This window comes from Otolemur garnettii, unplaced genomic scaffold (assembly GCF_000181295.1).
Source record: "Otolemur garnettii isolate 467f Iridium unplaced genomic scaffold, OtoGar3 scaffold00128, whole genome shotgun sequence".
NCBI lineage: Eukaryota > Metazoa > Chordata > Mammalia > Primates > Galagidae > Otolemur > Otolemur garnettii.
The window spans coordinates 2,633,365-2,644,524 of NW_003852523.1; the positions used below are offsets into that span (position 1 = coordinate 2,633,365).

General features: G+C 46.0%; 1 protein-coding gene across 2 annotated transcripts in view; it reads left to right on the top strand.

The window, feature by feature from the left end:
- The first annotated feature begins 8,155 nt into the window (after positions 1-8,155).
- The window catches only part of PKNOX1 (PBX/knotted 1 homeobox 1), a 35,702-nt gene continuing 32,697 nt past the window's right edge, over positions 8,156-11,160 (top strand). For both annotated transcript variants that reach the window (XM_003798072.3, XM_023518119.1), the window contains exons 1-2: positions 8,156-8,258; positions 10,542-10,669. In XM_003798072.3, the coding sequence (XP_003798120.1) occupies positions 8,208-8,258; positions 10,542-10,669 (179 nt within the window). In that variant the 5' untranslated portion in view covers positions 8,156-8,207. The remainder of the gene's footprint in view (positions 8,259-10,541; positions 10,670-11,160) is intronic.

Here is an 11,160-nt window from a genome sequence, read left to right on the forward strand (position 1 = left end):
CCGAGCCGAGATTCTGTCTTAAAAAAAGAAGAAAGCACTCAGAATCACCAGGGCCATGTGAAGGGCTATGGGAGCTCACAGAAGGCGCTTACATGGGCCAGAGATGAGATAATTTGGAGCATCATAAAATATGTGTGTATATAAAAAACCTCCTTTGAAAATGTTTAAATTCCTGGGATTATAACATGCTGAAAACAGCTTCTCTGGGCAGTACTTAGAAAACACTAGAGAACCAGCACTTTATTCTGAAAACTGATAACCAAAGGGAAAGAAGCAGGTGTTGAAAACCCATCACTGTGGCTCCTGTGTGCAGAACGGACTGAGGGAGCAGGTGGCAGGCAGTGTGGTGTGGGAGAGAGGCCCAGGAGCCATTCAGGAGGTGGAGATGTGATGGAGTGCTTTACTGCTCTTCAGTGAGGCCATCTGAGTCTTTCTTTAAACTTTGTTGTTTTTTTTTTTGAAATAGAGTTTCACTATGTCACCCTCAGTAGAGGCTGTGGTGTCACAGCTCACAGCAATCTCTTGGGCTTGAGTGATTCTCTTGCCTTAGCCTCCCAAGTAGCTAGAACTAGAGGTGCCTGCCATAACACCTGGCTCTTTTTTTGGTTGTAGTTGTCGTTGTTGTTTGGCAGGCCTTGGCTGAGTTCAAACCTGCCAACTCCGGTGTATGTGGCCAGCACTGTAGCCACTAAGCTACAGGCACCAAGCCAGTGTAAACTTGGTTAAAGCAAGAGGACTCTTCCCCAGAGTGAACTTCTGAAAATAATCTTCACAATGGCAGTCAGGGTCTTTGTTACCCAGCATTTATTTATTTATTTATTTATTTTCTTTCTTTCTTTCTCTTTCTTGACAGAGTCTCACTTTGTCGTCCTTGGTAGAGTGCTCTGGTGTCATAACTCACAGCAACCTCAAACTCTCAAACTCTTGGGCTCAAGTGATTTTTTTTGCCTGAGCCTCCCCAGTAGCTGGGACTACAGGCTCCCGCAACAATGCCTGGCTACTTTTTTAGGGAGGAAGTCTTACTCTGGCTCAGTCTGGTCTCGAACCTGGAGCTCAGGCGATCTACCCGCCTCAGCCTCTTGGAGTGCTGGGATTACAGGTGTGAGCCGCCTTGCCTGACCCGTTAGCCAGCATCTCAGTCCTCATATACTCATGGGTAGTGCCGAGAGGCCTTCATGTGTGCGTATGTCACAAAGCATATGTGCTTGTCACTGTGTATTATTGTGTGTGTTGATGGTACATGGAGGAAGTGTTCTCTTCTTTTCAGTAGTTAGTCTCACAAGAGTTTGGAGATGCTTCACTTCCAAACCTTTGCTGTTTTGGGAGGTGCCATTTCAACATACTTGTTGGCCATCCTTTTCTCCGTAGTCTCACTATTATTTGTCATGCAGAAATAAACTATTCACAACACTGAAAGATATGTCCTTGTCATAATTGAAAATCATTCATGGTTTTTTTGTTTGTTCTTAAGAGATGGAGACTCTCTGTCACCTAGGCTGTATTACAGTGTGTGATCAGAGCTAACTGCAGCCTCAAACTTCTGAGCTTAAGCGATCCTCCCACCATAGCCTCCTGAGTTGCTGGGGCTGCAGGGAGAGCCCACCACCATGCCTGGCTAATTGTTAATTTTTGCTGTATTATGGAGTCTCCCTATATTACCCAGGCGAGCCTTGAATTCCTGGCCTCAAGCAGTCCTCCAGCTTCAGCCTCCCAGAGTGCTGAGATTACAGGCATGAATCATGGTGCCTGGTCTATTCATGGTGGTTCACTGTCTCCATCAACTTGTTTAAATAGTGTTTGACGTCGGCCGGGAACAGTGGCTCATGCCTGTAATCCCAGCACTCAGGGAGGCCAAGGCGGGTGGATTGCCTGAGCTCACAGGTTTAAGACCAGCCTGAGCAAGAGCGAGACCCTATCTCTAAAAAATAGCCAGGCATTGTGGTGGGTGCCTGTTGTCCCGGTTACTTGGGAGGCTGAGGCAAGACAATCACTTGAGCCCAAGAGTTTGAGGTTGTTGTGAGCTATGACGCCACAGCACTCTACCCAGGATGATGGAGTGAGACTCTGTCTCAAAAGAAAAAAAAAAGGCTCAGCACCTGTAGTTCAGTGGTTAGGGCGTCAGCCACCTACACTGGGGCTGGTGGGTTTGAACCTGGCCTGGGCCTGCTAAAACAAAAATGACAATAACAACAACAAAATAACTGGGCAATGTGGCAGGTGCCTATAGTCCCAGCTACTTGGGAGGCAGAGGCAAGAGAATCACTTAAGCCCAAGAGTTTGAGGTTGCTCTGAGCTGTAACTCCACGGCACTCTACTGAGGGTGACATAGTGAGACTCTGTCTCAAAAAAAAAAATAGTGTTTGACATTTCCAGTGACACCATAATTAATAGACTGAATTGACGTAACTTTTGTAGACTCCAGAATTGTACACATTAACTACTGCCCTGATTTCTTTCTTTCTTTTTTTATTTTTAAATAGAGTCTTACTTTGTCACCTGGAGTAGAGTGCTGTGGCATCATAACGGCTGACATCAACCTCAGACTCCTGGGCTTAAATGATCCTCGGCCTCCCACCACGATGCCCAGCTCATTTTTCTGTTTTTAGTAGAGACAGGGTCTCACGCTTGCTCATGCTGGTCTCAAACTCCTGAGCTCAAGGATCCTCCAACCTTGGCCTCCCAGAGTGCTGGGATTACAGACATGAGCCATTGTGCCTGGCAGAAATATTTCTGAGACAGATCTCACTATGTTGCCCAGGCTGCCTAGGCCTCTCAGAGTGCTGTTAGGATCCCAGCCTGTACCACTGTGCCCAGCCTGCTATTTCCTTTTAATTAAAAAATTATTTCTAATTATTATGGGTACATAATAGTTATAGGTCTTTAGGGGGCACACGTGATGTTTTGATGAGGCCTGCAACATGAATTAATCAAGTCTGGGTAACTGGGATATCTGTCACCTCAAGCATTTGTCTCTTTTCTTTTTTATGTTAGGAGCATTCTGAGTTCATGGTGTTTCTTATTTAAGGGTAATTTAGTTATTCTGGGAGCAGTTCTCTGGAGTGTCTCAGAAACAACAGGACTTTCTGCTGGGATGGCATCTGCGTGACTCCTAGATAGACAAGGACAACCCCGAGAAGCCTTAGAGCCAAAGGAGGGTCTGCAGAGTTGCCAGACACAAGGTCCGTTTGCACAAGCCAGTGACATTTGCTTTAGCAGCAGCCCACCAGAAAGTGTAATTGTAATAGATAGTTGTAAAAATAGGAGGGAAAACCCTAAAATGGAAAATGATTTAACTGAGAATCACCTGCCAAGAAGACAGAGGCCAGGATCTGAGAAAATGAAGCCCTGGGCTCTTGAAGGGGATGCCTATGAGGTGGCGCTTCTGCCCACATAGGTCCATAAAGATGTTTTACAAGTTGTTGGAAAATTGTTTGTTGACCACAGGCCCTTTGCTGTGCTTGGTGCTCTCTTCCCCACCCATGAAACAGAGCCAGGCCCAGAGAGGACCTTCAGTAGATACTTGTGGAATGAACAAACACTCAGTTAATCGGAGCTGGGAGCCTGCGGTTTCCCTCGGCAGCTTGCTGAGAGCGCTTCTCCTTGCTGCTTCCTGTCTGAAGATTGAGTAATGGGAGATTGCAACTGACGCCCCATTCCTCTGTGGAAGCACGTGTGGCTTCCATTCATTCCACTTTGTATTATTGAGGATCAAAGGCGTCTTTACCATCTAGCTTTCTTGCCATGAGTTTTTAATGCCCTTTGAAAGGAGGCTTTTGAACACAGAAATGAATGCTTGACTTTACTTTAAAAGCAACATTTATGGGCAGCCCCTGTGGTTCAGTGGGTGGGGCGCTGGCCCCATATACCAAGGGTGGCAGGTTTAAACCCAGCCCCAGCCAAACTGCAACAAAAAAATAGCCGCATTGTGGCTATTGTGGGCATTGTGTCGGGCGCCTGTGGTCCCAGCTACTCGGGAGGCTGAGGCAAGAGAATCGCCTAAGCCCCGGAGTTGGAGGTTGATGTGAGCTGTGAAGCCACAGCCCTCTACCAAGGGCAACAAAGTGAAACTCTGTTTCCAAAAAACAACTAAACAAAACCCCAACATTTATTTTTCATTTTTTTGTAAATTTTCTTTTTTTATTTTTATTTTTATTTTTTTAATTGTTTCAGGTTAATTGAGGGTACAAAGATTAGGTTATAGTGTTAGCATTTGTTAGGTTAAGTCCATCTCATAATTGTGTCCCACCCCAAAAAGGCTGTGCCATCCACCCCAACATGCCCATTAACTGGGAGCACACCCAACCCTCTCCCTCATTCCCCACCCCCCACCTTGAATTGATTTGAGTTTTTCTCTTACGTGGGTGTGCATTAGATCGTCTGCTGGCTTCATATTAGTATTGAGTACATCAGATTTTTTTTCTTTTTTGAGACAGTCTCACTATGTTGCCCTTGGTAGGCGCTGTGGTGTCAGAGCTCACAGAAATCTCTAACTCTTAGGCTTATGTGATTCTTCTGCCTCAGCCTCCCAAGTAGCGGGGACTACAAGCATCTGCCACAATGCCCGGCTATTTTTTGTTATAGTTGTCATTGTTGTTTAGCAGGCCCAGGCTAGGTTCGAACCCACCCGCGTCAGTGTATGTGGCCAGCGCCCTAACCCCTGAGTTACGGCTGTTGATACAGCACATCAGATTCTTGCTTCTCCATTCTTGCAGTACTTTACTAAGAAAAATGTGTTCAACTCCATCCAGGTTAACCAACACTTATTAATGCTACAAAGTTAAAGACCTGGTTTTTCTCTTCACTTTCATGTTGAATTCATGAATTTTATTCTTCTCTTTGTAAATTTAGTGAGTTTTAACTTTTACCTTTAGGACAACCTTTGGATAACTTAAGTTGATCAGACCAAATATATCATTTTTAGTAATATGTTCCATTTGCGATGCAAATTCCCTTGCACACAATTTAAAATTACACACAGAGCAGATCTCAGGTGCTCAGACTTTGCTCTCAGAGGTGTGGCAGGACGTGGGGCTAGGACCTGGTTCTGCTCCCTGCAGTGTTCCCAGTGCCAAGGAGAGGCTCTGGCAGTTCATAAACCTGATTAAACGAGGACCCGTTTACAGTCTGAGTTAATTTCTCTGTTTTACTTTATAACTAAAAAAGTCATGTTTAGGGCAGTGCCTGTGGTTCAGTGCATAGGGCACCGGCCCCATATGCCAAGGGTGGCGGGTTTGAGCCCGGCCCAGCCCACCTAAACAACAATGATAATTGCAACAACAACAAAAAAATAGGGCAGCACCTGTGGTTCAAAGGAGTAGGGCGCTGTCCCCATATGCTAGAGGTGGCAGGTTCAAACCCAGCCCCAGCCAAAATCCACAAAAAAAAAAAAAAGAAAAAGAAAAAAGGTAGCCAAGCATTCTGGCACGTGCCTGTAGTCTCAGCTACTCGGGAGGCTGAGGCAAGAGAATCACCTAAGCCTAGGAGTTGGAGGTTACTGTGAGCTGTGACACCACAGCACTCTATTAAGGGTGATAAAGTAAAACTCTGTCTCAAAAAAAAAAAAAAAGTAGTGTTTAAAACTAGTAACACAGTTATACATTTTATATTGGAATCAAGGCCAGAATCTAAGAATAACTTGCCAAATTTTCTTAAATATTTCAAATGCCTGTAATGCCAAATACATAGATGGTTCTGGAGCTAAACACAGAATGTCAAGATGTAACTAGTTGATGGGGCTTAAAGGCCCCACAGAGGTAGTGAGTACATCCTCTGAGGTAGGCAGGGCCCTCCCCAGGCCCCAGGGCAGGTGTGCCCATCACTGTGTCCTGCCCAGCCTCGTGGGATGCATTGTGGCTTCCCTTCCAGATTGGTTCTTCTGATCTGAGCACAGGGAAGACGTCACCACCTGCAGGATTCAACTAATCCGTTAATGTCACATCCTCTTCCAAAAAGTGTTCCTGTTCCTCCAGTCATCCAGGCTGGAATGCTTAAAAATATTAAAATGCCAGCCTGTTAGATTCTGCCTATATTTCATATTTTTGTCTCCCTGTAAAGTCACAACACTAAAGCTATATTCTTAGGTTGATTTTGAGACAAGTGTAACATTTTTTATGCCCAAGGTACATATGGTCAGACTGCTTTCCAAGTCAGTGTGTGCCGTACCATTTGTGCCTCATGGGGCTGACTCTACCTGCCGCAGTCCAGGTCGACTTCATTCTGCTGGCAAAGTGAACTACTGTTGTTTTAATACTTGCTAGATGGAAAAGGATAGATTATTTTAAAATTCTTATTTCTTCAATTGCTAGTAAGCTTTAATACTTCTGTACATGAAAGTTGTGTCATCTTCATTTTTATTAGTCTGGATGGAGCTTTTATTTATTTTAAAATAATTTTTTCTTTTTTTTTTTTTTTTTTTTGGTTGCAGTTTGGCCGGGGCTAGATTTACACCCTCAGTATATGGGGCTGGCGCCCCACCCACTGAGCCAGGGGTGCTGCCCAAAACAATTTTTTTTTTGAGTGAGTCTCACTCTGTTTCCCCTGCTGGAGTGCAGTGGCATTATAGCTCACAGCAACCTCAAACTCCTGGGCTCAAGCGATCTTCCTGCCATAGCCTCCCTAGGACCTGGGACTATAGATGCTGCCACCACACCTAGCTAATTTTTTAAAATTTTTTGTAGAGTATTGATCTATTATCTAGGCTGGTCTTGAACTTCTGGACTCAAGCATTCCTTCTACCTGCGCCGCCCATAGTGCTGGGATTACAAGCATAAGCCGCCATCCCCGGCCGTGTCTATTTCTATTTTTCTCTTTGTTAAAAGCCCTGAACTCACGTGGACACCTCTGTTCCTATCCCTGCAGCATAGGGTGTGTTCTAGCCTCCTCCTCCGTCTGTGTCACCTCTCCTCTGGCACCAAGAACCCTCGCTCTCAGTATGTACCACATATTTATGCTTTTTCAAACCAGAACAGTTTTCCTTATCTTAAAAAGCCTTCTGCATGTTTAACCTTTAACTAAAAAGAACAACAGCAAAAAAACAGAACCTGGAACCCAAGGAGGTTTGCTTTTTACAGCTCAAAGTCACTTGATTTTTGTGGTGTAGCTCTTGGTGGGTGTCCGGCCAGGGAGTTCTGTCGGTGGGGCGTGTCTTGACTCACTGCCTGTGAAGTGAGGAGCCTGCTGTCACTGGCAGGAAGGGTGATTCCGGAGCCGAGTGCTCCCTGTGTTGGGAGCTGTGCAGGAGCACAGCAGCGCTGCTCCTCCCCCTAGTGCTTTCCTCTACAGCACAGCCTGGCGTCTACTTCCAGGGCAGGGCAGACATGCGTGGCTCACGTGTGCACATGTACCAGTGAGTGCATTCGTGGCTGTGGTGTGTGTGCATTCTGACGGGATGCAGGGCTGTATGTCAGCTCTTCCTTCCCCCCAGCACTCCGCAGGGTGATGGGATGAAGACCAGATGTTCACCCCAGAGGAGAAATCCCAAAATGATGAGACTGAGTGCTTAGGGTGCCTGAATGTGGGCTGTCCTGCCCACTCTCGAAAGGGAGAGTGAGTGTGCACGTGTGAACCCATGAGAGCTGTGCACTCAGGATGTGAGCAGGGCAGGGGCCAAAAACATGCAGTGAGTCGCCCAGCACAGTGGGGCAAGTTTGCTGAGGAAGCCGAGTGCTGCTGGCAGGTGCTGGCTTCTCACACACTAATGAGGATGATTCTTTTTCTCCATGTAAAAATGAGTATTATTTTTTTTCCCTTTGAGACAAGAGTCTCACTGTGTCACCCTGGGTAGAGTGCCATGGCACCACAGCTCACAGCAACCTCAAACTCCTGGGCTCAAGCGATTCTCTTGCCTTAGCCTCCCCAGTAGCCAGGACTACTGGTGCCTGCCACAAAGCCCGGCTGTCTTTGGTTGCAGTTGTCGTTGTTGTTCAATAGGCCCAGGCTGGGCTCCAACTGGCCAGCTTCAGTGTATGTGGCCAGCGCCCTAACCACTGAGCTATGGGTGCTGAGCCAAAATATGTATTTTTTTTTTTAATTTATTGTTGGGGATTCATTGAGGGAAAATATGTATTTTTTAAAAAATCATGTAGGTGCTGTGGAACAAGTGGAGCCCCGTGCTCTGCGCCCCTCACTGACTCTTCCCTTTTTGTCTCCCCAGAGTCCATGTGCTTCCACTCAGGATGATCTGAGGCCTCGTCAGACGTTCAGTAACCATGATGGCCACACAGACGCTGAGCATAGACAGCTACCCAGACGGGCAGCAAGTGAGACTTGACCTTTCCCGCGCGCTCCTCCCAGTCAGCCCTGTCTGCACAGGGACGGACAGTGCTCTGTGTGTCCGCCACTCCCCTGGGGGCACGTCTGGTTCTACTCTGTGCTAGTGTTCAGGAAGATCCGCTGTAGAATTCCTGTATTATTTCCTTAATTGATACCAAGATTGCAGATAATTTTGACCTCTCCCAATCATGTGATAGTTTCTTGGGAATTTATCTTTTTACATCAGTATTTGTGTTGTCGCTTTCAAAGAGTAGCTGATGGGCTTTGTTGATCATAGATTGCCCCATTGACCAGTGGCCAATCTGAATGTCTTACTTGGTGAACTTTCTGGCAGGAATTCTGTGGTTTCGTGTCCCAGTTATTAGCATGAAGGAGGCTGTCCTAGGAATACATTTGCAGAGTTCTGACACTGCCCTTTTACTGCGTGCATGCTGGGATGGCCACCCACTGGTGGGCAGTCATCACTGTTCTCCCACTGGAGATGAGACCCTGATTTTCTGGAAACTACAGAATTTGTGTTCTTGAACATCTGGGTGTTAGATCTATGACCGGAAGGAACGGAGGGGATGAGGGAGGGAGGAGACGCTCAGAGTGGGCAAGAGGGTTTTAGCCTGTTCTCCCTGGGAGCAGAGTCAGCCCTGCCCATTGGTGGTTTTCCCCTCATGGCTGGCAGGGCAGGGTGGCTCCCTGCACCGCCCAGCGTGTCTGCAGAGGGTGATGGTCTGCAGAGGGTGATGGCCTGCAGAGGGTGATGGCCTCTGTCCTTTGTGGCTGGTTCGCATGCTTCCATGGTTGGCTCTTTTGCAGAGATTTTGTTTGGTTTTGTTGGAATTTTTGAGGAAGGAAAGTTGTGTGCAGTAGTGTTAGCTTGCTTTCCTAGCCTGGTAGTCCTTGGGATTTCCAAGTGATATATATTTTTTTTGAGTTGGAGTCTCACTGTGTCCCCCTTGGTAGAGTGCCGTAGTGCTACAGCTCACAGCAACCTCAGACTCTTGGGCTTAAGTGATTCTCTTGCCTCAGCCTCCAAAGTAGCTGGGACCACAGGCACCCACCACAATGCCTGGCTATTTTGTTGTTGCAGTTGTTGTTGTTGTTTAGCTGGCCTGGGCCAGGCTTGAACCCACCACCTTCGGTGTATGTGGCTGGAGCCTACTCACCTAGCTATATATAGGCTCTGAGTCTAAGGTCAAATTTTTAGTTTTCTCTTTTTTCATAATTGTTTAAAAAACAGTGAAATAAATCTTTTAAGGCTTCTTATACACCCTGTCATATTCTCCTCCAGAAATACTGTGTTCGCATGGGGTTTGGTTGCTTTTCTGTCTTAAGAGAAGGAGAAAAACAGTTCCCAGGTGTGCTGCACCCTCTTGCCAGAGTGAAGAGGGCGCTGGGCTCAGACCGGCCTCCTCCCCCACTGCTTCCTGGGGGGTGAGACACACCCATCTTGGGCCTGAAGAGGCTGAGGTCAGGACAATTTAATCTGCTGCTCAGGGATAATTGAAAGTTTACTGCAGCAATATTTTTTCATAAACTGAATTCTTAGCTTAAGGATTTAAATACTTTTTTACCTAAGTGACAAACACATAACTTGTTTAAAGCAATTTAAATGAAACAAGACTTTAGTAAACACATCTGGTCTTTATTTTCTGAATTCAGTGACATTTCTTAACATTTTTGTAGCTTAATATTCTCGAGATTCGAGGTATATGTGAGAGAATTTCAGTGCTGTCACAGATCCCTAGCTTATTGGGTTTGAGTTGTTTTTATGACAAGGTAAAAACTTGGATTATTTCTTTATACTTCATATTATTCTTATTTACTGTAATTTTCTTGTGTTGTTTTACTTTTTGATTGAGACAAGGTCTTGCTTTGTTGCCCAGGCTTACCCTGAACTCCTGGCCTCAAGAAATCCTCCTGCTTCCCTGAGTGCTGGGATTATTGGTGTGAGCCATCACTCCTGGCCACATAATATTATTAAAAGTGAGGATATATAGCAAGAATTCCCTTCAGTGCTGTACAGTTACTGTGATTTTTAAAATCATGAGGACTTGAGAGATATTGGTCATCTCAGTTCTTAAAACAGTTTTGGAGTTTAAGCTTTATGTTTAAAGCATTTTAATTCGAGGGAATTTGTTGGTGACATTCCTTCTGTGTCATTACCAATCGTAGAGCTGTCTGGCAGTTTGCCATCTTGATTGCATTCCTGATGGAGAGTAGACACTTAGCCATTTATTTTGTGTTTGGTAACAAAACTTTTCCTCCTCCTCTTACAGATGCAAGTAGTAACAGAGTTAAAAACAGAGCAAGATCCACACTGCTCTGAGCCTGACGCCGAAGGAGTGAGCCCTCCCCCTGTGGAGTCTCAGACACCGATGGATGCCGACAAGCAGGCCATTTATAGGTAGCCCCGGAGGAGATGTGGGCGTGGGGTGCTGGGAGGGGCGGGTGGGGGGAGCTTTGTAGGGGAGTGCTGGCGCGGTTGCTAGGCAGAGTAGTGAGGCTCCAGGACCATGTGATAGCTGCTTGGGTGAAAAGTCTTCTCAGACTAAGATCTTATTTCTAAAATGTAAAAAAATGTTTTGAAATATAAATCTACATTAAAGGTAACCTTGCAGGGGAAATCTTTAGGCCTAAATGGTTTTACTGCACAATTCTCCCGAACACATAAAGAAGGAAAGAACAGCAAGTCCACAGTCTCTTCCAGAAAATGGAAGGAATGCTTTCTCTCTCAGCCTGTGGTGTGAGCATCCCTCTGATGGTAAAACCAGACAGAGACAACACAGAAGAGGAGAACACAGACCAGTGTTCCCGTGACTGAGAGGTTTAAGTCATCAGTAAGATATTAACAAGCTGGCTCGGCGCCTATAGCTCAACCGGCTAAGGCGCCAGCCA